Source organism: Onychomys torridus, chromosome 2 (genome assembly GCF_903995425.1).
Source record: "Onychomys torridus chromosome 2, mOncTor1.1, whole genome shotgun sequence".
Classification (NCBI taxonomy): domain Eukaryota; kingdom Metazoa; phylum Chordata; class Mammalia; order Rodentia; family Cricetidae; genus Onychomys; species Onychomys torridus.
The window spans coordinates 163085662-163113442 of record NC_050444.1 but is presented as its reverse complement, the minus strand read 5'-3'; the positions used below and the strand labels follow the sequence as shown (position 1 = coordinate 163113442).

Genomic DNA, 27781 nt, shown 5'->3' with positions numbered 1-27781 from the left:
AAAGCCAATTAATATCTAACCATTAAGCACAAATGCTGTGCATAATACTCACCCTCACCTAATCTCTGGGCTTCTATTGGATCATGCAGAGACTGACTTTTTAAACCAAGTAAGTGAAGGTTGCTCTAAAATCAGAAATGCATGGGGCCAATTAAAACAAAGAGCTTGGGCTGTAACATGCTGACACCACACTGTGGTCTCCTGTTTGGGGATCATTACCCACATGAGCAGTGGGATGGAGGTGTTTGAAGGATGTAGAGAGGCCTGTGGCTCTGTCACGAGGGTCCCTGTTTGTGGCAGTTTCTCCTGCAGAGAGGATGAGCTTGTGCTGGCCCACTCATGGCATCTTCTGAGCCTCAGTGGGATTAAAGGCAGATTCTTGTTCCATGCTTCTTGACCTTTATATGCATAGAGACTGGCTCTGTGACCACACTCAGACCCCAAGGAGGGTCACAGTAGCCTCCTCTATGGCCAAGGATGCAAGCTGACATCTCTGATTTTGTGAGGTTCTCAGGCAGCACATCTTGGTAACCAGAGGCAGAGGGATGTAGAGTGTGAAAGTATAAGATGTAACTCTGAAACACAGTACTAGAATTTATTGATTTTTTTTTTGAGCTGAGGATCGAACCCAAGGCCTTGCGCTTGCTAGGCAAACACTCTACCACTGAGCTAAATCCCCAACCCTAGAATTTATTGAATAGATGATTTTAATTAGGTTTAGTTTTTCATTCATTCATTCATTCATTCACTCATTTGGTACTGGGGAGTTCAACAATGATTGAGAGGGGGAGGGTCTGCATTCCAGTGTGTGTGTGTGTGTGTGTGTGTGTGTGTGTGTGTGTGTGTAAGGACAGAGAAAGGCAGTAACAAACCATAGAAAAGCCACAGCATATCACGGAAAATCAGATGGGAATATAAGCTCCATGGACCAAGAGGCCAGGGCTCTGTAAGATGTCACTGTTTTCTTCAGTGGTTGGTGAAGGCCTCACCGATGAGGGGGCATCTGAGCTGGGACCCAGAGGAAGGCAGGAAGAGAGCCAGGACATACTCTGACTCTGTAGACACTGAGGTCCTGTAGTGGGACATGCCAGGTGTTGAGGAGGCATCAAGGGGCAGAGTAGGTGGGGCAGGGCGGTAAGGTAAGAAGCTCTACATCATCCAGGCCCAGAAGGCCACTGTAAAGACCTTTATTGTGACTTTGAGAGAGACAGGACTGGTGTTGGGGGAGTTGGGATGTCACGGGGAGAGCAGAGAAGAGGACATCACAGCCATCCAGGTGAGAGGCCCTGTGGCTGGGTTCCAGTGGGTGGCAGGCAGAGAAGTGTTGGATGGTGGCCATTTCTGAAGGCATAACAAATGGATTTGCTGTAGCTGCTACAGAAGCAGAGGACACAGTGGGACTCTTGAGTGGCTGGAGGAGCCACTGGTAGGGTGGGATTCACTCGCTGAAGGGGTATAGAGGGAGGTCTTCAGAGAGTCAGTTTGTGTAGAGTGTGCTAGTTATAGTTATTGTTGCTGTGACCGAGTAAGTACACAGTGGGGGCTGAGAGGAAGGGTCTGTTCTGGATCATAAATTCAGAGTCCAGCACATCAGAGTGGAGAAAGCATGGCGGCAGGAGCTCTAGGAGCCTAGTTGTATTGTGTCCACAGTCAAGGGGCAGAGAATGACTAGGGAACATGGCAGCTGTATGACCTCCAGATTATCCACTCTGAGATCTCCTCCAGTGAGGCTCCACCCCTTAAAGGTTCCACAACTCCTAGACATCATCACCTACTGGGGACCAAATGTTCAACTTTTCTATTCTGTGTCTGTGAAGTGGGTCAGGGTCAACACCCACTCCACGGTTATGGCAAGGTTACATGAGATGCTATTGGGAGCTCAGTGCTTGGCTTGAGATATGTTTCCCAGTAGCATCCGGGTCCTTTGGATGTAGGGGTGGGCAGGTGAGCTGTGGTTCCTGGATCCTGGGTCTTTTAGGGTTATCACTGTTACTCTGGGATTGGAAGTAGATCAAAAGTTGGGGTAAAATTTCCATTTTTAATCACTGTGAAGTGTCACTGAGAGATCAGAGGGTCAGCAAATATCCTGTACTATGGACTCAAGGAAAGACACAGACTTCCTCAGCTGTCTACCCAGCTTTATTGCATGCCTTGCAGAATGGCACATTTTCATTTCAAGATTAAAGCCATTTTGACTTTGAGTTAGAGTCTTTGAAGTATAGTTTTCTCCTAATTATAAAACATATGCTAATTGTAGAAAAAAATTGAAAAATAGAAGAAAGTGTACAGAAGTGGAATTGATCTAAGTACTTATGTCCAAATCCAACCACTGTTAATATTCTCACAAAATGTCTTCAAAAATATGTTTGAGATTATGTTACACAACTTTTATTGAATTTTCTTTTTCAATATCCTCATAAGTGTTAAAGTATCCCTCAATGGTTTTAAAATTTAGTGCATGTGCGTGTGTGTGTGTGTGTGTGTGTGTGTGTGTGTGTGTGTGTAAGGGGCTATATGCTTGTGTGTGCATGCATGTTGTGTGTGTATGGTGTGTGTGCATGCATGCATGCATGCATGTGTGTGATGGGGTGGGGGATGATACAGAGCGTGTATATAGTTTGGAGGAGACCTAATGGAGTCAGTTTTCTCCTTCCACCTTTACATGGACTTAGGGGGTTGAACACAGGTTGTTAGGGTTGATATCATTGGACAGTAAATGCCTTTACCTGCTCCACCCTCTGAACAGCCCATATTATATTTCAAATTTTTATTTGATGTGTATGGCTATTTTGCTTACTGGCATGCACATATATGCACCACACATGTGTAGTACCTATAGTGGCCAAAAGAGGGGGTCATATTCCCTTGAAATAGAGTTACAAATGGTTGTGAGCTGCCATGTGGGTGCCAGGAATTGAATCTGGGTCTTCTGGATGAGCAACTAATGCTCCTACCCAAGCCATCTCTCCAGCCTCCCACAAATGGTTTAAATAGCTGGACAAGGTAGGATTTATACAGTTTCCATTCTAATTTAGTAGCTAAGTGAAATTCTAGTAATATTTAACCCTTTTGCTCCAGTACTGAGCCCCAGGTCCTGTTTTTAAGTAACTTATATGAATTTGTTCACTTAAGCCCCATAACAGGTTATGTAAAGGTGCAGTTGTTGTCCCTGCTACTATACGGTGATGCCTTCAACACTAAACCAAAGCCTTCCACTGAGCCTGAGGAACAGAGGGCAAGGACTCTGGAGCCAGCACCTTCTCTGCCTGAGGGCTGCATGTGGCAGGACGGTGTGCAGCTGCCTTCTTGAAATCACCATGGAGCTATGACTAGAGTTGGAAGCCTGCCTTCTACTCCAACTCTGCAGGAGGGAAAAATTCCCATGATGTTGATAACTGTGGTTCAAAAGCAGCAGTTCCCGCTCCTCACTCCTCATTGCTCCAGCTCCTGGGCTTGCAAGTCCTGGTTTTTGTGCTTTTCTGGATCATATCCTGTTTTCAATGACCACCACCTCTCAACTGACATTTTGGCTATTTTCTGGGCACAGGGTTAGGGGTCTTCATGTTCAAGAACATAGCACAGCAACTATAGTCCAGAGAAGCAATTTTTCAATACTTTGTCCTTGGCAAGCAGTCAACAATATATTTTATGTCTTGACCCAGACCACACATCTATATTTTCACCTGGAATGAAATACCTGGACAGGAGTCTCAGGAAAACAGTGCGTGTGTGCCCTCTGACCTTCTCTTTCCAATTGCGTTCTCCTGCACTCCATTTGACTTGGAGAGATCCATGTGTACCTTGAATAATTTCAGGACTCATTGATGGGTTGAGACCTACAAAAAAAAGCCACCCGGGCCAGAGAGATGGCTTGGTGGATTAAAGCTGTGCAAGCACTGAAGTCATGATGCCCAGTACCCACATACAGGCCGAGCATGGATGTGTGTGCCTGTGACCCTAGCACTGTGGGGAACAGACATGGAGAATAGCTGGGGCCCACCCACCCTAGCTGAGAAACAGCTCTAGGTTCAGTGTGAGATCACGTTTCCGGTGGACATGATGTCATGTTACGCCTTCCTATGGCCTCTATAGGTGTGTGCCCAGTGTGCACAGGTCACAGGTGTGAGAAAACTCCACTCCTACAAATCACAGTCTCTGGCAGTGTTATCCAGGAGCCAGGACAGCACCGGACCTTTGCTGGGTCAGGACCAGGGACAGCACCACCAATTGCTTTGGGACCAGGAACAGCGCTCCGGGTTGGTTCAGGACCAGGGGCAGCAGCCCTGATGGTTCAGGACCAGGGACAGCGCATTCCTTCTTTTCTCACAATTAGGTTTTTTAGCCTGAAGTCTGGCCTGGGCATTCTTTCTGAGAGGCCTTAGAATTTGTACTGAGGTGTCTTGCCTTCAAAGGCTGTAACCTTAGAGAGAATGCCGAGATCTCAGAGGCTCACATTTCCCCAAATGCAGGACTCAGATCCCCAGGGAATTTCAAGTACTTGCAAGTGAGGATGGGTTTTGCATCCGGGTGGCTCTCTGGGGTACAGATGTCTGCAAATCCTTGGCATTGACTTCGTAGACCACACTGGACTACGAGGGCCTCCCTTTGCTGGAAACCCATGTTCACATAAAGACAGTGGATGATGTGCTTGCCATGCAAGCAAGAGGACATGAGCGTCACCTCCAACACACACGTTTTTTAAAAAAAATACAGATGTGTCATATACCTGTAGCCCCAATACTCACAGGCAGGTACAGGAGGATCCCTAGAGCTGACTGGCCAAGCAGCACAGCTGAATTGGTGGATGGACCCTGAGGAATGATACCGGAGCTTGTCTTCAGCCTCTATATCATGTTGTACATGTGCTCACATATGTGCACATGCACTGTTACACATGTGCACCCCCACACAGGAGCAGGCACATGCACACATACAAGAAAAAAAGAAAGCAAAGCAAAAAACAAAAGCTGAAGATGGTACTAGGCTTCCCTTCTGCCAGTGCCACCCGATTATAGCCCTCTGAGAGCAGGACCCGTTTTATGGTTTTGACATTCCGTGCACTATCTCTTTACAAAGATGGATTTGATTGACTGAGGCTTGTGCCCAGCAGCCATGCCGATTGGTGTGATGCACTGTGGAGTGCTCCACTCCTTATCTTAATCTGGTTCCTCAATGTTATCAGAAAGTGAGGATAGAGGGAAAGCAGCTCATTTTAGCTGTGTGTGTGTGTGTGTGTGTGTGTGTGTGTGTGTGTGTGTGTGTGTGTGTACAAGTGTGCTTGTGGGTGCCTGGGTGTGTGTGGACAGGCCAGAGATTGACCTCAGGTGTCTGCCTTGATCATTCTCCAGGTTAGTAAAAGGCAGCATTTTTCTCTGAACCTAGAGCTTGGTTACTCACCTAGACTGACAAGCCAGTCACCCCAGAATGACCTTCCTCTGCATTGTCTCAGCACTGGGATTGTGGGTGCGTGCTACTGCACCCAGAGTTTTATGTGAGTGCTGGCCCCATGCTTGTGCTTCGGGTGCCTCTTCAACTAGCGACCTCTCCAGCCTCTCCCCTGCTTTTAGCCTTTTGATGGAATCTGAGGGTCTGAGCTCTAGACCCACCATAGGAAACTTGAGGCAGTTTATTCACAGCTAGAACAAGATGTGTGTACTTGATGTTTGCCACCTGGTCCCATGGCTGTCCCCTCTGGGGACCCCCTCTGCAGCCACCTCACAGTGGCCCATTTGAGTTGTGAGTCAGATACAAAGGCTGTGTTCTGCATATGTTAGGGTCTTCGGAGACCAAACTCAGCCCCTCTTCAAAGCAGCAGAGAGAAATTGCCTGTCTACAATTCATGAATTCTCCTTCTGTTTGCTCTTTGCTTCCAGAAGCTCTGATCTGGGTGCTTGCTTTCCACATGGGATTCCTGATTACAGGTGTTAGCAAACGGAGCTAGTGTCTAAGCCTGCCTCCCCTCGTGCAGGCGGGTTATGAAATTCAAACACTATTGAAACCCAAACACCTTTCATCTATTAATGCCACTGGTGGCCTATAATCAAGTCACACTCTGTTAGCTACACAATTAACTTGTTTGTTTGAAGTGTGAATTAAGGTTTTGAGGTGTTTGCTAATGAATCTTTCTTGCTCCCTGCTTTAGTGGAAACCCCTATATTTTCCTAAAGCAGACACCTCTGGAATGTTGGGGTAGGTAATTGTCTGGCCTGTTTTCTCACTCTGCACAGTCAACATCTGTTCAGCTTTCTCCTGTACAGAGAAAGGCAGGCCCTGCATCTGGGGGGATGGCTCAGACAGTAAGCATGCTCGCAGCACAAGCCTGAGGATCTAAGTTTAGAGCCCTGGCATGCACATAACAATCTAGGCATGCCACATGTGTGCCTGTAACCCCAGTGCTGCATGGGGGGTGGGGAGTGGTGGAGATAACAGGATCCCTGGAGCTTACGGGGTCCTGAACTAGCCAATAAATGATGAGTTCCACATTCTAGTGACAGGGTAAGGTACCAGAGTTTGGTTTGCAGCACCCACACTGGGCAGCTCACAACCACCTGTAACTCCAGCTCCAGGGGATCCAGCTCCTATTCTGGTGTGCAAGAACGCATGTACGCACACACAAACATACAAGCAAACCAACAAAATAAATCTTTAAGAAAAGAGAGAAGCAGGATCTCTTGTCCTACTTCCCTTAGGCTGTGCCTTCCCTTGATGCTCAATTTTGCAACTTCAGAAATGAGCTGTCTTTTTGCACACTCGTGTCTGGCTCAGCTGGAGTGCTATGCCCCTTCTCCAGGAGCAGAGGTGTGTGACAGGGGATGTGTGTGGCAAGGGAAGTGTGTGGTGTGAGTCTCCCCCTTTGCTACCCTCCTTTGATTCTCTCTTTGTTTGTGACTCTCCTCTGGAACGAGTTTCTTTTGTAGATAATGGGATTCCATTATGGAGTGTTAGGATGGCTTTGGGGCTGTCGACCGGGAGGGACGGTAGGAGCTTTTGATCAATGCTTTCTGCTTGTATCTTAGAAGAGTTAATTTTAAGATGGCTTCTGCCTCTCTTTTTTTTTTTTTTTATTAGTCTTATTGGGTGATGGTGCAGTTTTAGATGAACACTGGTGTTCGTCCTGTGAGGACGTCCTGTGAGGACGTCCTGTGAGGCTTTGCTTGTCTTGGAGGTGGGAAGATCCACTATCCATTTCTGCTGCCTCCATGGAACCAGTTATTGTCGACAAACTTCAAGGTTTTTCTGACCCCTTTAAGTGATGAAAAACCATTTTTTTTTCCAAGACAGGGTTTCTCTGTGTAGCTTTGCGCCTTTCCTGGAACTCGATTTGGAGACCAGGCTGGCATCGAACTCACAGAGATCCGCCTGGCTCTTCCTCCCGAGTGGTGGGATGGAAAACCATTTCAAAGGGGGATATATTGATTAATATGCTAGAGCAGACCATTATGGGTGGGAAGAGAACACACACACACACACACACACACACACACACACACACACACACTTTTTGATTTATTGAGCCAAGAATTCAGAATTTATCTCAAAGGGAAGTGATTCCACAAAGCCCAAGTGGATGCATCCCATTTTTATAGAGCAAATTTCCCTTGTCCCTCACTCTTAACGGGAGTTGGCAGGGTGCGGCTGTTGGTGACACTTTCTGTGCAGACAGACTCCTGCCAAGGCTGAGGAAGCAGCCAGCTTCGTGCAGCACAGCTTTTGCTTCCTCTTCAGGTTTACATCACGGCTCTAGAAGCAACAGGCTCTGCTCTTTTGGGCTCTTCCCATTCTTGAGCAGAACCTATTAAGTCTGCATCTTTGTCTGGGGGCACTGGTGACAGACAGGTGCTAGTGGGGTGGGGGAGGCAGGGGCAGCATGGAGTCATGCCTGATACTATCTCTTGTTCCACTTTTGGGAACTCAAACTTGTCTAGCTCCCCAAAGGCATTGTGACAGGCTCTCTCTGAGACCACAGGGTACACTTAAGGTTTTTTTTTTTTTTTTCCCCAGACAGGGTTTCTCCATGTATCTTTGCGCCTTTCCTGGATCTCTCTCTGTAGACCAGGCTGGCCTCGAACTCATGGAGATCTGCCTGCCTCTACCTCCCAAGATCTGGGATTAAAGGCATGCACCACCACCGCCTGGCACACTTAAGGTTTTTACCCTGCTTCTTGAGGCAACCTATATCCTCTACCCAAAGATGGCTGACCTGCCTGGGAGTCAGTAAAATCTGTAAAAACTTACAACAAAGCCTTTGCTGCTGGCCCTGTTGGAATAGCTGGAACCAGGTTTGCTCTCTTGCTGTGATGAAATTGGGCACGATGCACAAAAAACTATGTTTAGCAATTGGGCTATGGGGCCATGCTACAGCTACTGAGAGACTGTGAGCCATGCAGCTCTTTGCATTTCCCGCCCTTGGGATCAGGGTACTGTCCTAAGCAGAGTGTGGAGATCCTGATCAGTGGAGGAGACATAAGGCAGAGACTGGAGAGGCTGAGGTGTCAGAATCTCAGGGTAGACTATTAAGTAGGAGTGGGCTTTGTTCCAGAAATTTCCATGGCTTCCCTGGGTTGTTCTGTTGGCCTGTTTGTATGTAGGTGAAACTCAACAGACTGTACAAAGAGCAATTGGATGCTGGAAGGTAAAAATTCCACAGGGTTCAAGTAGGAATGGAAGTAAGCATTTGTGTGTGTGTGTGTGTGTGTGTGTGTGTGTGTGTGTGTGTGTGTAGGCCAAAGGAGAACTTCAGGTTTTGATCCTTTTTTCTTTGTGAGACAGGGTCTACCAGCTTGGAACTCATCATGCAGGCTGGGTTGCTGGCCAGAAAGTCCCAGAGTCCTTCTGTTTCCCATTTCCAGCAGTACTCCATCACTAGCACATCACCAACCCTGGGCTTTTTTAACATGTGAGTTCTAGGGATTGAACTCAGGTCTCCATGCTTACAAGACAAGTGTTTTGTCAAGTGAACCCCCCTTATCCCTGAGGGGTTCAGTTTTGACTACCAGATTGCTAAGTTCTCTTTGAATACCTGGAGCATTCAGCAAAGTCCAACCATGGCAGCGACTGGGCTGAAATATTTCTAGGTGACAGGTTTGTAGAACCTACCTTTACCTTATATAAAGGTTAGTGATAAGCCCCGAGTGGATCCATGAGAATCTTAAATCTGTCACAGTGATTAGTCTGTACTGCTAATGTAAAGATACCAAAACCACTGGGTAGCTCAGTGGTAGAGAACCTGGCTAGCGTGTGCTCAGGCCCTGGATTCTAAACCCAGCACTGAACAGAACCCAGCAATGGCTGATGAGTAAAGAAGTAAACTCACTGATTCAAGAGGTTCAGCAAACAAAAGAAATGTGAAGAAAACTACAGAAAGGTGTCTTGTCAGCGATGGAGGGAGATGCTTATCAGACAGAAGAGGGTAAAAGACAGATGAGGGAGGCCAAAGAGAGACACCTCCTGCAGACTTCCCATCAGCTACTGTGCAAGTCAGCCAGCAATGGAGTGTGTGTGTGTGTGTGTGTGTGTGTGTGTGTGTGTGTGTGTATGAGAGAGAGAGAGAGAGAGAGAGAGAGAGAGAGAGAGAGAGAATGTACATGTCTAAGATTCAATAAGTCAATTAGATCCTTGCAAATGCTGTAAAGGTTTTTGAATGTGATGACAGAGATGAATGTTCACATTCACTGATTGTACATTTAAAAGCAGGATGCATCTTACTGTATGCAAATTACACCTCAATGAAACTGATTAAGCACAATTAACTCTTGGGGCTAGAGAGAGGGCTCAACAGATAAGGGCATTTGTTGTACAAGTGTAAGGTCCTGAGTTTAAATCCCTAGCTCCCATGTCAGAAGTATGCATGACTATTCATGTCTGTGTAGGATGACAGAGACGGGCAGGTCTCAAGAGATTGCTAACTGGCCAGGCTACCCTAAGCAGTGAGCCTCTTATTCAGTGAGAGACCTTGTTGTAAAGGAATGTGATAGAGAACAATGGAAGTAGGCAACTTCATCCTCTGACTATGTGAACACACATGGACACATGTAGCTATACACACCCCACAAGACAATATATATTAAACTATTAAACCATATATATATATATATATATATATATATATATATATATATACATATATGACAATATATACACACATATATAAGACAACACACACACACATACAATATGGCTTAACCCAATGATCTCTAATCTATATCAAGAATCTACATCTTAAAAAATTGGGAATCCATCTTCCCTAAGACCCAGCTGTACCACTCTTGGGCATATACCCAAGGAATGCTCAATCATACCACAAGGGCATTTGCTCAGCTATGTTCATATCAGCATTGTTTGTAATATCCAGAACCTAGATGCCCTTCAACTGAAGAATGGATAAAGAAAATGTGGTAATATACACAATGGAGTACTACTCAGCAGAGAAAAACAATGACATCATGGGGTTTGCAGGCAAATGGATGGATCTAGAAAAAAATCATCCTGAGTGGGGTAACCCAGACTCAGAAAGACAAACATGGTAAATACTCACTCATAGGAGGATACTAGATGTAAAACAAAGATGACTAGACTGCTACTCACAACTCCAGGGAGGCTACCTAGAAAACAGGACCCTAAGAAAGACACAGGGATCGTCCAATGACAGAGAAATGGATGAGATCTACATGAACAACTTGGACATGAGTGGGGGTAATGAAGAGCAAGGTTTGAGGGAAAGAGAGCTTAGGGGAGCAGGAGATCCCAGCTAGATCAAGAGCAGAAAGGGAGAACAAGGAATAACAGACCATGATAAATGAAGACCACATGAGAATAGGAAGAAGCAAAGTGCTAAAGAGGTCCCCACAAAGATACCTCCACTGTAGACTGCTGGCAATGGTTGAGAGAAAGCCCAAACTGACCTAGTCTGGTGATCAGATGGCCAAACACCCTAACTGTCATGCTAGAACTCTCATATAATAACTGATGGAAGTGGATGCAGAGATCCATGGCCAGGCCCCAGGTGGAGCTCCAGGAGTCCAATTGGCGAGAAAGAGGAGGGATTGTATGAGCGAGAATTGTTGAGACCAAGATTGAAAAAAGCACAGGGACAAATAGCCAAACTAATGGAAACACATGAACTATGAACCAAAAGCTGAGGAGCCCCCAGCTGGATCAGACCCTCTGGATAAGTGAGACAATTGAATAGCTTGAACTGTTTGGGAGGCACCCAGGCAGTGCGACCCAGACTTGTCCTTAGTGCATGAGCTGGCTGTTTGGAACCTAGGGCTTACACAGGGACACTTTGCTCAGCCTGGGAGGAGGGGACTGGACCTGCCTGGATTGAACCTACCAGGTTGAGCTGAATCCCCAGGGGAGTCTTTGCCCTGGAGGAGATGGGAATGGGGGGGTGGACTGGGGGGAAGGCCAGGGTGGGAGCAGGTGGGGGGAGGACAGTTGTACCCATGGCTGATATGTAAAATTAAATTAAATTACAAAATAAAAAATTATTTAAAAATGTAAAAAAAAAAAAAAAGAATCTACATATATTACTAACTTCATTATAATCGTGCTGTCCCAGCCGAGGCACAGAGTGATGACCGAATGTGAAATAGTAGCTTTCTTATCTAGAGGAAATGCTCTTTATCTACATGTAGGTAGATTCAGAGCTAATAAGCTCTAGAGTGGGGCACACGCCCCTTCAGGAGCCTCAAACTACCATCTGGTGGACATTGAGGGAGCTTGCTGTAGACTCACCGGGACACACTGGGTAATTCCCCAAGGGCATGTCACCCTCCTCATTTCCACCACATGCTTTAGCCTCTCTTCTGGCTTCTGGTTCAGTGAGAGGCCTTATCCTAGAATAATAAAGCAGAGTGATGGAGGACACCAGTGATAGGACATCCCCGTGCTGGGGACGGTTCTCACACTGGCCAGGATCCACTCAGGACATACATTTGTTATTTAGCAGGGATGTGAAGAATTGCTACCCAGGGCTGGAGAGATGGCCTAGGGGCTAAGAGTTCATACTACTTTGCAGAGGACCTGGGTTTAGTTCCCAGCATCCATGTTGGACAGCTTACAACCATAAATAACTCCAGCTACAGGAGATCCAACACCCTCTTCTGACTTCCATGGGCACCTACACACACACACACACACACACACACACACACACACACACACACTACACATACACACTAAATAGATAATAAATAGACAAATATATAAAATAAATCTACCCAGTAGAAGATGGCTGACTCCTCAAAGGGATAAAAGATGGTCCTAGGGATTCTTACAGTATCAGGTGCAAGAGAGTAGGTATGACCTCTAGCCCATGGATGGAGAGTCAGTAGATGGTTGAAAGATTCTTCCTGCACCCCACTGGCTGGAGTCCAGACCTTTAAAAATGAGTGCCTAATCTCCAAATGAACATGCTATTGCCAAGGAGATGAACTAAGGTGTGCAGAAGTGGCCATTGCTTCTTGAGGACATCAATGGACAAAGAGCGGGCTGAGGTAGCCTGTGGTGGATGGCTTAGGTCCTGTGGCTACAGCTGTGCCACCTGCCTGGTCCTGGGTCCCATCTCTAGGTAACAGTGCTGAAAGTTGTAACATCACCTTAGACTTACAGGAACTGGAGGGCTGTGCCTTTCCTCTCTATCATTGTACAGAGTCATTGTTTATGTGTTTGTATGTGTATGTGTGTATATGAATATGAAGGCCAGGGGACAACCTTGGGTACTATTCCTCAGGTACTGTCTACCTTTTGTTTGAGAGGGTCTGTCCTTGGCTTGGGACTCACCAAGTAGGATAAATTAGTTGGCCCATAAGCCCAGGGATCTGCCTGTCCTCACCTCTCTGGCACAGAGATTTCAAGTGTACAGCACCATGTCCAACTTTTTAATTTTTTTTAAAAGAGGGGTTCTTGTCCAAGCTCAGAGCCTTATGCTTATGTGGCAGATATTTCACTGATTGAATGATCTTCCTGGCTCCCTGTGGCTCCCTAATTATAAATCTTCACATTTTCCTAAGTTGGCAGAGGGGAAATGTTTCCAGGGCCCAGTTTCAGCATCCATGAGCAGGATGAAGGGCGAACTTAGAGTTTAGAGAGATGAGTAATAATGAGGCAATTGGCATAGCATTAAGGTAGCGACTGGGGTGCATTAACCTCTTGATCACTCCAAACCAGCATAGATTACTGACTTAAGGAATGGCAAGTGTTTGGGTATGTTCTGGTCTCTTTAAAATCTGCATTCTAAGCTGTGTTTTTGGATAGCTTCTGTTGGCCCATGGTCTTCCAACCCACTCAGTCTCCAGTGTCATAACTGCCACAGCAGGAGCCTTAAGATCAAATTCGTGTAACATGTAGTTAGTAAAGGAAGCCAGCTGGTGTAGATGCAGTGGCATAGAGCTCAGGCCCAGCCATGGGGCATGGGCTTCCTCTATACCAGCCAGTAGGTGTGACACATGAAGACCCACTGGTGCCTGACTTTGTTTTTCTAGAGCATCTGGGAAAAGCTCCCCTCTACCAACCCAGTCTTTCAACTGGCAGAAAAGAGAGAAACATCACATGGAAGCCAGCCAGACGCTGTGGGTCCAGCCACAAGGCTGCCTGTGGGTGCCCTGGGCTTCAAACCTGTCCCTTATGCCACTTGCCGGTCAACAGGGTCCCACAATCTCACTGGCTTCTCTCTCTCTCTCTCTCTCTCTCTCTCTCTCTCTCTCTCTCTCTCTCTCTCTCTGTCTCTCTCTAGTTTTGGTGCCTGTCCTGGATCTCACTCTGTAGACCAGGCTGGCCTTGAACTCACAGAGGTCCACCTGCCTCTGCCTCCCGAGTGCAGAGATTAAAGGCATGTGCCACTGCCACCCCACACTGGCTTCTCTTTTATAGATATTCACTTTGTGCTGTGTTCTCTCCTCTGCCTGCCATGTTTCAGGAGCCCGCGTCCCTTTCCTGGACTGTCATCACAGTCTCCCAGCAGTCTTCTCTCTGCTGCACAGCCATCAAAGTGACATTTCCAAAGCATGTCTCCTTCTATGTCTCCCCTCCGCTTGAAAGCCTTCCTGGCCTCCAGCTCTCCTGGTTGAGACTCCACTTGCCTGGCATTTTAATTGCTCCCCAGTCTGGGGCCTCCACACCCCCCTGCTTAGGTACTGCTCATCTTCCCCAGACCCTGTCAGCTCCTGCTATTTCATTTGCTGATGTTTCCCTGAACACATTTACTCTTCCCATTTCCTGTCTGTCCACATACTGTTTCCTGCCCCAAAGTCTCTGCCACTAGCCCCCTGCTCACTCTGGAGCTGTCCAAATGCTAGTCTTTGGCTCAACCTTCCCTTCCTTTCTCCTCAGCTTGAGTTCATTGTTCATACTGCTAATGGAACCTCCTCACAGGCCTTGCACTTGACAAGGTAGCCCTGCACCCCACAGCCCCACCTGTCTTCCCAGCTGTTTTCCCACGGACCATCACTCACTTCCCTTTGTACTGTTAGGACACAGTGTCTGGTATTCAGTGGGCCCTCAGTAATTCACCAAGTAAGTGTTGTAGATAGGAGACATGCCTGTGATGGTGTGAGCTGCTGCTGTGTCTCTGACTGTCTTTGGCTCATTACTTCTTCACTGACTGGCACTGGGAAAGCCACCGCATGCCTCCCCATCCCCCACGACAGACAGACGGCTGTGCTAGACTTTGTTTTTCACAGAAGTTCAGGTTGTTAGGCATGAACTCTGAGCTCAACACCACCCTGGAAGTCTTTCAGACACCGTCTCCCAGAAGCCGTCACTATGAGTGTCACATGGCGTGTCTGAGTGGAATGATGGCACACACCCTGGAGAAACCAAATGAGAAAACCCATGAGTCCATATGTTCATTGCTTCTAATAGGGTTGCTCATCATTTTGGGTTGGGGTGTTGGTCTAACTTGTGGGTGGAGACCCAGAGTATTCCAGACAGGTATGGGCCTGATCCCATGAAGGCAAGATGCCCTGGCTGTTGACAGGAGGACCAGTCCCGAGAGTTTAGATGGGACTCTATTCCACTGGACCCAGGTGGAATCCTTGTCACAGAAATGGACCTACTAGCTTTATTCAGGAGAACTGCCGCTGGGAAGGGGTATTGAATGGTTATTTATTTAAATTAGGGCCAATTATTTTTAGTGAAGTGCAGTGAGTGGCAGGTTCTGGGAAAATTTTCTTGCACTGTAAACATGTTGGTTAGAAGTCATTAATATGACATTCACACATCCCTAATAAAGTACATAGCACGGAGAGCTGGCACCACTGAAATGCCCAGAGGACACTCGGTATGAGCCTTAAAACCAAGAGTATTGGAAACAAGATATTTTTACTTCACATTTGGGAGTAATATAATTGCATTTTGTGGCTCCAGCAGATGCTGGGGCCAGCTGCTCGCAGAGCACTGCCGATTCCCTTCAGTGTCCGTCCTCACAGATAAAACCCTTGTGTAGAACTCTCATAAAAACCAAACTTTTAAAATTACCCCTTGGCTGAAAACCCATTTTTTATGCAAAAGGTAGCTGAGACTGTATAGACCACAGAGATGTTTTTATTACCGGGGCTCAGGAGACTATAGAACAAACATGTACCAACATATATGCATACACATGTGCATATATACACCCCCAAATATATACGAAAAAAATATATGCACACAAGCATATACACAGTTGAAACATACACAAATACACATACCCAAATACATATAAAAATATATATGATACTACCCAATATGCATAATATATACATACCCCAATACACATAAACACATATACACAAATACACGCTCATTCACATACACATGCATACCTAAGCATACACATGCACACACAAACATGAACATACATACATATACTCAAATATATATATGCACACATATATTACACACTACTCAAACATATACACACAAGCATACTCAATATACTATATATACATGTTTACAGACATGGACATGTTATCAGAGTTGTTTAACAGAAAGCACTAAGGACCTCTCCACAGACCTTTACTTCCCGGACATTGAACATGTGTTCTGAAGATGGAGTAATGGGGATGGGCAGGCTGCCTGGGCAAGACTTCTCCTTTTTCTGAAGAGCTGTTTTCAGTGTGATTGTTGGAAAGCAAGCTGCTGCCTCTTTGCTGGACTGTTGTCTGTGACTGGAAACAAACAGTGTGTGCGTGCGTGCGTGCGTGCGTGCGTGTGCGTGTGTGTGTGCGTGTGTGTGTGTGTGTGTGTGTGTGTGTGTGTGTGTGTGTGTGTGTATGCCTCCTGGGGAGAGACCCACAGCACTATAAAGCACCTCCCGCCAGACTCTTATGTTCTCCACCAGACAGGCGGAGGGCTCTCACACCCCAGAGGACACAGCTTCTCCACTCTGAGGGGACCTGAGGTGACAGTGAGCCCTGGATGTAAGGAAGTGTCTGGTAATGGTGGCCCCCTCTTTCCCACCCGGACTCCACCTGACTGCCAGAAGGTTCGGTCTGTCACAGGCTCCCACAGTGTCTATTTAGGGCCACCATCCCACACACCAGCCTTGTTTGGCCCCGGAGCCCGACTGAGGTGGGCTGGAATGGAAACGCATGCCAGGTTTAGAAAACAGTATGAAGAATAGGAGACAGCTCGACTGCTTTCTAAAATTAGGGAAGTTCTATTTTGAATACATTTGGGTTAAAATATAAAACCTATTATTAAAGTTCTCAATTTTTTTAACTTTAAAAACTGTAGCTCCTTGAAATTTCAGGATGATACACGGTGGCATATGGCCCTGCTACTCATTGTTGGAGAGTGGGGCTCCGGTGCTGAGGGTGGGCCCTGAGCTGTTTGGGGGCCTCCCTGGGTGGGCATTTCTGTAGAGCGTTTTGCATGGGCATGGTGTCCCACAGCAACAGCCTGTACTGCCAATCTCTGCCCCTTCCCCCTGCACTAAGGGAGGCTCCAGTGTGGCTCTCTGTGTCTTTATTGTGCATAGAAGAACTTTGCATACCCCTGTGCAGCCTTCTATGGGGTCACCAGTCACCTTTGTATCCAAGAACTCCAGGGCTCTATGACTGTATGGGGACCCAGATTTGGATTCTCCACACAAAGCTATATAACAGAGAGTGCTATATTTTCGGGGTCCTAGAGTACCATGGTCCTTGCAGGGCAGGTTTCTGAAGCTGCAGACCACTGTGCAGTGAAGGACAGCCTGGTGATTCCCCAGAGAGACCAGGATCTGGGGGGGATGTGGAAGAAATCGTGAGCAGGTGCAAGGAGGCACACAGCTGTAGGATCCAAGTCAGCATAGCAGTGCCCACTGGCTCATACTACCATAGCTTGGAAGTCCTCTCAGACCCTGAGGATATCACTGACACCCGGATGATGTGCTTGGGTAGTGGGATGAAGAGCTGTACTGTACCCTCACCCTTCACGACAGTACCCCTGGGGCAACCCTTCTGCCTTCCTGATGGCAGGGACCATTGCTGATGCAAAGCGGAGTCCACAAAACTGGATTCTGTCTCCCACAGGCTGCTGCCCCTGCTCTGGCCACACATGCACTGTGCTTTGGCAGCAGTTCTTCTATTTGAACATCCAAAGGACAAAGTGAGCATTTAGAATCTGCAAGCTGGACAGTCTTTGCTTTGGAGCCTGCCGTGACTTTCTTCATCTTGACAGTGGAGTCATTCTTCCTAGTGTCAATGCAGGATCTGGGATGAGTGAAGGATGCTGGGATAGCAGGGGCCTGGAGGAAGCCGGTAGATGTGCCAAGATGGCCCTTTCAGTCCAGGTCTGCTCTGTAGGCAGGGCTGGCTGGTATCTCCATCACCTGCCACATCTAGCTGGATGCATAAACTCTTTTCTTGCTCTTAAAAAATTACAATAAAATTTACTTATATAAACTCTAGCCCAGTGGTTCTCACCTCCCTATTTCTGCAACCCTTTAATACAGTTCCTCATGTTGTGGTGACCCCCGACCTTAAAATTACTTTTTTCATTACATCATAACTGTAATTTTGTTACCATTATGAATCATAATCTAAATATCTATGTTTTCTGATGCTCTTAAACGACTCCTGTGAAAGGGTCGTTTGGCCCTCAAATGGGTCGTTTGGCCCTCAAATGGGTCATGACCTACAGGTTGAGAACGGCTGCTCTGTAGCATTAGTGGTGTGCAGCCAACACTCCTGTTAGTTCCTAACATCTGTACCAGCCCCAGAAGTAGACTCCATGTCCTTTGATCAGCCACTCATCCCCCTCATCTCCAGCCCTCAATAACCACACATTTATATCCTCTGCCAATTGATTGGGATGTTCTACATAGTTCACTAATAGCATTCTTAACGCATGGCCTGTTGTGGTAAGCTTTTATGAAGCATGTGCCTTCATTATGGTATGTCCATGTGATAGCCCTCTGGAACAGGACTTTGCTCTGGTTTATGTTTCTGGAGAGATCACCCTCTGTAGACCCATTCATCCATCTGCAGACTGGGTGGCCTCCGCCTCTTTCTAAGCTCTTGTGAGTAACACTGCTATGAATGTTAGTGTCTGTATTTTTTAATTTAAAAATGGTTTTTATTACAGTGTGTCTTTCTGTGTGTCTGTGTGGGTATATACATATGAGTTAGGTGTCTGTGGAGGCCAGCAGAGGATGTCAGATATCCTGGAGCTGGAGTTATAGTTATGATCTCTCTGACATGGGTGCTGGAAACTGGACTCAGTTACTCTGCCAGAGCAGTACACTTAACTGCTGAGCCAGCTCTCCATGCCCAGTATTCCGAATTTCCATGGCTCTTACACTGCCTTATCTCGTTGAACTCCAACTTCCATGAGGGTGTTTGGTTCCTTGGTGTCTTCATCTGCTCAGCCAGTTCCTAAACTTTGAGAGGGCACCATCCAGCCCCTGCCTGCCTATATGGAGAGAAAGGATGAACTCTGGCAAGGGCAATGGGCTGTCAAGACTGGATCACATGAAGCTGGGGTTAGATAGGTGACCCAGATGTTTCTGGGACATGTGGAGACCAGAAGCAGCATGCAACAGCTCCCTGGTGTCAAGTCCAGTCATCTTGACCATGCAGAGGCAGGACCTGGCTACAAGTATTTAGTTTCCTTGCTCAGAACAGCTGGTATTAAGTGGGATGGGTGCTCTTCCAGGCCATGTGGGAGCTGTCACAGATTAGGAGAAACACCCCCCCACCCCTCCCTTGATGGAGGAGGAGGGAGTGGCCAGTGGACAAAGGAAGCTCGTTACTGAGCGTGATTTCCTGGTCTTTGCTTGTCTGCATACTGGCTTAGTAGGCCTGTGGTAACCCTTTGGCTATACAGTTGAACACACCATGGCCCTGCAGTAGCAGGGTGACTGTTCTGTTGCTGACATGTCTTTCTCCCCTCATTGGTTGTGAGTTCAGAGGCTATATAGCCTCCACAGTGCCCTTATTCCTGAGCTGCCACACAGTAGGTGTTGAGTGTCTTTAGTGTAGAACCTGAGTGCAGCAAGGGACCAGAGAGATTTTCCCTTTTGGAGGACAGCAACAGTGGGAAACCCTACCAGGCTTTGGTGGATGTGGGTGGGAGCATGTGTGTGGGTCTGTGGAGAAAAGTGATAAATGTAAGGCTGTTGGGATGTACTATGCACCCTTATCTTCTGGGTCATTCGGGTGTGATTGTTGGCCAGGGGAGGGATCTGGGGTGTTTTAAGGTTTGCATTGCTGTGATAAAAACACCACGGCCATGAGCAGCTTGGGGAGGAAAGGGTCTATGTATCTTCCGGTTCATAGCACAGCCCATCATCCAGGGAAGTCAAGGCAGGAACCTGGAGGCAGGAACCGAAGCGGAGGCTGTGGAGGACTTCTGTTTACTGCCTTGCTCCGCGTGGCTTATGCAGTTTGTTTCCTTATAGCACCCAGGAACGCACCACACACCGAGCCCCTCTCACATCAGTCATCAGTAAAGAAAATGTACCACTCAGTTTAGTGGGGTACACTTCTCACCTGAGGCTCCCTCTTCCCAAGTGACTCCAGCTTGTGCTAAGCTGACCTAAAAACTAGTCATTACATGGGGTATCTGGTCAGCATGGTGGGCTACTCTGGATACCAAGAATGCTGAAATTGTGACAGAGAGCTGCTACCTAACATGTGGCTGACCATGCCTGTGGTAGCCATGTCTGCTTTCAGCATCTTGTGTAAACAAATGGGATGCAATGGTTGACTGCGAGGGTTGAATCCAGCAACTCTGAACAGTCGTCCTGTCATTACCATCCATTGTGAGTGTGAGTGTGAGTGTGAGTGTGAGTGGGGGATGCGATGAGGAGGGGCTAGGGAGAGATTTCCATAAACCCAGCGGTGGCCTGGACCATAATGGCACCTGCTACCTCTTTTGGGGGGGGAGCTCTGAACAGGTAGGTCACACCATGTAGACCTTGTAATGCTGACCATGGAAGCTTTTGTCCACAGACATGCTATGGCTGTCAGTGTGATATAAGAACTGCCACTCCTTGTAAAGTGGAGTAAGCAATGTGCTTGAGATGAGGCAGCTGATCTTTGGCAGACTTGGAACTCAAGGCCAGGTCTGTTTGCTTACAGCAGATAGGCACTTTGCAATGAGGTTGAGCTGCCTTTCTGTGGCAACTCAGTTAATTAAATAACTGCAAGGCCTAATTCCAGAACCACTGTTTTGCAGCTTTTCATCTTACACTTCACTATCTGCAGTCGTAAATATATATATACATCCTACCACACACATGAACTGCTACACAGACACATACATATTTCACTTATGAATGTATATTTATTTCTACAGTGTCCACTCTTCTTTCCCCATCTACCCACATACCAGTACACCAACTTACGTAACCATCTACTCATTCACCCACCTATCAATCCATCCATCTACCTGCTCACCTATCTACCCACCCATCCACCTGTGCATCTGTCCATCCACCTGTGCACGTGTCCATCCAGCTGTGCACGTGTCCATCCATCTGCACACCTGTCCATCCACCTGTGCACCTGTCCATCCACCTGTGCATCTGTCCATCCACTTGTGCACGTGTGCATCTGTCCATCCACCTGTGCACGTGTCCATCCACTTGTGCACGTGTGCATCTGTCCATCCACTTGTGCATGTGTCCATCTACTTGTGCACATGTCCATCCACTTGTGCATGTGTGCATCTGTCCATCGACTTGTGCACATGTCCATCCACCTGCGCACCTGTTCATCCACCTGTGCATCTGTCCATCCACTTGTGCACATGTGCATCTGTCCATCCACTTGTGCACGTGTCCATCCACTTGTGCACGTGTGCATCTGTCCATCCACCTGTGAACCTGTCCATCCACTTGTGCACCTGTCCATCCACCTGCACACCTGTCAATCCATCTGCACATCTGTCTATCCACCTGTGCACCTGTCCACCCACCTGCACACCTGTACATCCACTTGCACACATGCTCATCCACCTGTACACCTGTCCATCCACCTGTGCACCCATCTGTACACATGTCCATCTACCTGTGCACCTGTCCATCCATCTGCACATATGTCCATCCACTTGCACACCTGTCCATCCACCTGTACGCATGTCCATCCACCTGCACATATGTCCATCCACCTGTGCACATGTCCATCCACCTGTGCACATGTCCATCCACCTGTGCACATGTCCATCCACCTGAACACCTGTCCATCCACCTGTGCACCTGTCCATCCATCTGCACACCTGTCCATCCACCTGTGCACCTGTCCATCCATCTGCACATCTGTCCAACCACCTGTGCACCTGTCCATCCATCTGTGCACATGTCCATCCACCCACCTATTTAATTAGTTAACTTCCTATTCCCCCACACACACCTATTTACTCACTCATCTACCAACTCATCCTGCATTTAACAGACATCTTTTTCAGGTTTCTCTACTATGCCCAGGACACATTTAAGTCCTGTGAATGCATCAGCAGTGACATAGCCCTTACTCTTGCATGGTCCAGTGAGGATGCTACCCAAGTAAACAAATAATAGGACACACAGTGATGAATCCTATGCACTGAGGAAGGTGGTGTGGGAGGATAGAAGATGGACAGCTAGTCCTGTCCTGAAGAGAGAAGCAGGGCTGGCCCGGACATGGGATTATTGACCTATGGTGAGACCCCAGGGAAGGATTTTCTCAAAGAGGCTCAGGAGTGACAGCCCAGTGGGCTCATTCTTTCTCTAGCTAAAAGTCAATGATAGGAACTTGGACAAGGAAGCAGTTGCTCCTGTCACCAGCTGCTGTTTCCTGGGTTCTGCTGTAAGGTTCATTCTTCCAGGCTGTGGTGGTTTGGGCTCTTGGTTCCAATGTATGTGGCAATGGCCATTCACTATGACTACAGAGGGTCTTGGTCTTCCCTGGCCCTGGTGGTCTTCATGGCATGGCAGGTCGTATTTCTACCCGTAACTGACCTGTATACTTGATGTTGAGAATGTCTCTTCCTTTTCCCCAAGGCCATGTGGGTCATTGCTGGTCACAGGGCTCAGACCCATTATGTCTAAGCCCTCGAGGCTGCTGGTCTCTGGGCACATGGTCCACTCTACTCCAAGGAGCTCGGAGCAGATCTAGCTGCAGCAGAGTTGAGAGGGAGCCCCAGGCCCATGCTGTGCGTTTCCCTGACAGTCCATGGCAGCATCTCTGTGTCATATTGCCACCAAGATCAAGGGAAATGTGTGCTAGCCTGACTTTAATTAACTTACTATCCCAGCCAATTTCATGTTAGCAGATCTGTTTGGATCTGGGCGTAATGGGCCATGTCATGCCTGAGAGATGGGGCAATGACTTATGCTGTGTCACTCACTGGCTTCTTGTGGAAATTATTAATAAATCAGTAATTCTATCTGTGATGATGTTATTGTGTCTTTATAAATATTTGATTTACCTTCAGGTGCTTGCATTTTTTCCATCTTTGCCTGAAACTCAGCTGACTTGGCTCTCTGAGGCTCTGCTCAATAAATCAAGTTAACAGTGGGAAAAGTGCTCTCTCTCTCTCTCTCTCTCTCTCTCTCTGACTCTCTGTGATTTGGCTCCAGGGTGGGAGTTTGGAGTCAAGCTGAGAAGACGCAGCTCTTTAGTGAGGAAGCTGAAAGACATCCTGTTTCAGAGAAACAGAGCGTACACCAGGACCTGTTGGCGTGTGCTTCCCTCCCTCAGATGAATGGCATTTGGGATCTCAAAGGGTTTCTGATGTTTTCCTTCCACAGAGAAATATTTTGTCCTTGCTACTGACTCCTCTTTTGAAACCCAGGCTTTGATGGTGATTGTGTGGCTGGTTGAGTGAAAAGGACTCAGGGAATCAAAAGAGAGGCTGAGTCCCGGTCAACAATTTTTCTAGAAAAGTCCAAGTTCCAGCCAGGCCAAGATGCACAACAGCTGGGGGGAAAATAACTACTTTTTTATTTCTGCTTCTCAGGGTCCAACATGAACTAATTGTTATCATGATCTTTTTATTTTTCTGTTTCAGGAAATTGCGGCTTATTTAATAACATTTGAGAAACATGAAGAATGGCTAACCACATCCCCTAAGACAAGGTAATGTCCTGGCTATCACAGTTTTCCAACTCTGTATGGTGAGACCAGATGCTTGAATTTTGTAGATTTCCAGATTCGGCCACTCAATGCAGGGTGACGAGTTGACAGTGCCATGTTGTGCTCGATGGCCTGTGAAGGGGACGCTCATTAATTGGTCCAAGACGGTGGCAGTGAACGCAACAAGAAGGGTTAGATGCTGGGCAACAGCTGTCAGAACATTCCATGGGATGGCTCTGGGCTCCATCTCTCAGCCAGGCGTTCAGAAACTTATCAGACAGGTTCAGGGCAGGGGCAGTTTATTTTGGGAAAGTGCCCACCTGCCATCAGTGACACATACTTTTTAAAAAGGAAGGCGAGCTTAACTGCTGCTTGGTTCTCAGTGTGTTTTATACATCAATAAAGTCGGGTTACTCTTGATTGCTGGGAGAGAGAGCTCCCAAATCAGGAGCAATGGCTAAATATTATGTAGTAAATGTCCTTGAACCCACTAACTGCCACAAACACTTAACTTCTCTTGCCACCTGGGACTGGAGGAAATTGGTGAAAATATAGCCGACCCGTGTCCTGCCCATGGAAGTGACGTTATTATCAGTGAAGGATGGTGAGCCAGGGATTTGGGGCTCATTTTAAAGACAGCATCTTATTTCCTGCCCAACTCTTTAAGTTTTTATTTTTGATAGGTTACATGTTAAATCATCAGAGATCTGCAGCCACTCTCTTCCAATTGCCACAGCATTTCTATTAGCAGTGACAGGGCCAGGTGCTTATGTTAGATGGAAGGTAGCTTGCAGGGCGCTGACTACATGGTTGAGGCGAATAGGTGGAGTTCTCAGTCTGTAATCATGGACGAGCACCAAAGTCTTTGACATTGTCAACTGGAACCAGGATCAGAATGAGATGGGTTCTCTGCTCCCTTGGTCCTGAGTTTGGCCCATCCATCCCTTCAGAGCAATGTTGGAATGGGTTCTGGCTTTTAGAACATTCCTTCACATAACAAGGTACATTCATTTAGTTTCTTGTAGAACAACTTAAGGAAACAAAGGCACATTTTGGCTCAGGGTTTGAGGTTAACAGTCCATCATGGCAAAGATGGCAGTGTCAGAAGGGTGAGTCTTTGAGAAGCAGAGTGAGATGGATGCTGATGCTCAGCTCACTTTTTATGCAGTACAGGACTCCAGCCCTTGGCATGATACCACCCACAGTTAGGGTGTGTCTTCTCTTCTCCATTAACTTAATATAGGAACTTGCTAAGAGACATACCCAGAAATTTTTCTCTTAGTAGATTCTAGATTGTTAGGTTAATAATATCAGCTACCACACTCCTTGAATCCAAGCAGGAGGACAGAGCTATTTATGAGACAGAGAGAAAGTCTCCAGAACATGGCGATCATGCACACATGCACACTGTGCCAACAGTAATTTAGAATGTTGAAAGGCTGGAGTTTTCCCTCACATTTCATTCAGCCCAGGAATTTGGAGGTCAATTGAGAAGAGGATATAACTTCTGGTCATACTGGACCCTGACTTTTTGGAATATAATGGATCAAGAGACTTCTTGTTATGAGGTATAGGGATGTGAGAAGCAAGAGAAGGAATTAAGATCCTGTATTGACAGATTTGTATTTGAGGCTTGGTTCTGTAACATTGTGAAAATCCATTAAGCTCTTAAAAAGCACTCTCTCTCTCTCTCTCTTTCTCTCCCTCTCTCTTTGTCTCTCTCTTCCTTTCTCTCTGTCTCTCTTTTCCTCTCTCTCTTCTTCCCTCCCCTACTTCTTCCTTCCCTTTCTCAGTTATCCAAGTGTTATGGTTACAAGTATGTGCTACCATGCCCTGCTTCCCCCTTTTTTCTTCTTTATTAGAAAGTAGAGCTCCTGTCCTGTCTGTCTTTCCTGAGACATCAAGAGCGTCACAGGGGAGATAACATCTGTGACCCTGCTTTGCAGGGATGAGTGTCCGTGTCTGTCACAGGCTACCACTGCACTTGTCTGTGAGTGGATTCCCCCAGCCTGCTGGAGGCCTGGACCTTGGAGGCATCAACAGGATATCCTTCAGGCTCTGGGAGTCTAACTTCTTTACTCCAGGCACAGTGAACATGTGAACTCCTGTTACATTCTCATACTTGCTCCGTGTTTATGCTTGAAAGCTTCTGGTCCCAGGAGGACAAGTTGCCCTGGTTGTTCAAGGACCTTCCTAAATTAGTTGTTGAGTTGAGTTTGGATTCCCTTCCCCCACCATTTCCAGTATTCAGATTAATTGGTGCAGTTAACTGCTGAGTTCCTACAAGCCAGTCTCCTGATACTAAGGAATTAATGGCACCAATACTCTGCTGAATGCAAGGCAATGCAAGTTCTGTTTGCAGCTACTGTTAATTTCATTTTAGAAAATTAATAAGAATGAATTGCACCATTGACATTTATAGAGTTTGCTAATAAAATGATACATTGTTTGTGTGGAAGGATCCTTATTAAATTAATTGTTGTAATCAGCCCACATATAGATGTTGGTATAGGAACTACAGAGGGACCCACTGCTGTCGCTGAGGCTTGCTGGGGGCCCTAGGGATAAATATTGTCCTTGCTCATCCTAATTATAGAGAAGGCCTTGGAAGTCCCTTATACCTGTTCATAATGAGGTGTGTTTCAAAGATGCTCCCAGGGCTGAGATCCTTGGGGTGGCAGCGTGGCCGCCACAGGGCTGAATGAAGAATGCTCAAACGGCCCACATGGTGCTATAGGCAGGTGGGATCTTAAGCCTGAAAACTCAGCCTTGGGGAGGTCTTTATTTGGCACTTGTGGTGTGCTCGGCAGGATCATAATATCATTTGGAGACCACAGGGACTCTGCCCTCCCCACCCTGCCCTGTGGATGTATGATCTTGGAATAGAGTCCTCCCTCTGTCTAGAATGTTATCCTAGCTCCTCCTTCAGGCCTTGGTTTGGGTGTCCCCTTTCTCTGTGAGGTCTTCTTCCAGTACCACCCCCACCTATGCAGAGGGCCCCATTGCCTCTTCCTTGTGCTGTTTTCAGAGTGCTTTGTAGCACTTCCGTTACTCCTTATCTGGCTCCACCCTTGTGCTAATGGGGGGATTTCAGTTGGGTTTGTTCTTGGGTGATCCAAATGCCTGGAACATTCTCTCCATGTACACTTGTGAGATGAACTGGAATGGGTAAAAACTGGGGATCAGAGTATCGGGAAGCAGGAGCCCTGGGCTTTCTCCATGTTATTGCTTCTGGCACATCTAGCCTCAGGATTGGCCAGCCCACTAGCACTGTGATCTGTAGCACTTGCTATGGGTTAGCTGCTGTGTTTTATACTTTGTACCAGGGGGGCGGAAGAGATGGCTCAGAGGTTAAGAGCACTTTCTGCTTTTCCAGAGGATATAAGTTTGGCTCCCAGCACCCACATTGGGTGACTCACAACCATCTGTAACTATATCTCCAGGGGATCTGACTTCCTCTTCTGGCCTTTGTGAGCACTCTTACACCACACAGCACACACACACACACACACACACACACACACACACACACACACAATCTTAAAATCTGTACCAAAGCTCTGCCAGCCAGGGAAGGGCTGCAAGGCTACAGGACTTTCCAAGCTTACTGGCATTAGAACTCTTCCTCTTCTTTGTTTTGTTTTGTTTTTGTTTTTCAAGACGGGGTTTCTCAGTAGCTTTGGAGCCTGTCCTGGAACTTGCTTTGTAGACCAGGCTGCTGGCCTCGAACTCACAGAGATCCACCTGGCTCTGCCTCCCAAGTGCTGGGATTAAAGGCGTGCGCCACCACCGCCCTGCTTAAACCACAAGTTCTTACCTCTAGGAAATCCTCAGCCCAAGAGCTCTACTTCCTGTATACTCACGCCTGTATACTTTTCTGTGCCCTGCCATCTTACTTCCTCTCTGCACCCATCTACATCACTTCCTTTTTCTGCCCAGCCCTATCACTTCCTGTCTGTTTGTACAGACCTCCAGACCTCTATGGTTAGTGCTGGGATTAAGGACATGTGTCACCATGCCTGGCTCTGTTCCCAGTGTGGCCTTGAACTCACCGAGATCCAGATGAATCTCTGCCTCCCGAATGCTAAGATTAAAGGCGTGTGCTACCACTGCCTGGCCTCTGTGTTTAATATAGTGGCTGGCTTTATCCTCTGATCTCTAGGCAAGTTTTATTTGTTAGAGTACAAATAAAATGTCACCACACTCTGCCTCTTTGCCTGAGTCATACCCTGGTTTGCATCATCTGATTCTCCCAAGAG

At 47.1% G+C, this 27781-nt stretch overlaps 1 protein-coding gene across 8 annotated transcripts in view; it reads left to right on the top strand.

The window, feature by feature from the left end:
• The window catches only part of Camta1 (calmodulin binding transcription activator 1), an 841450-nt gene that overhangs the window by 266890 nt on the left and 546779 nt on the right, over window positions 1-27781 (top strand). For all 8 annotated transcript variants that reach the window (XM_036177870.1, XM_036177875.1, XM_036177874.1 and 5 more), the window contains one exon: window positions 23458-23525. In XM_036177870.1, the coding sequence (XP_036033763.1) occupies window positions 23458-23525 (68 nt within the window). The remainder of the gene's footprint in view (window positions 1-23457; window positions 23526-27781) is intronic.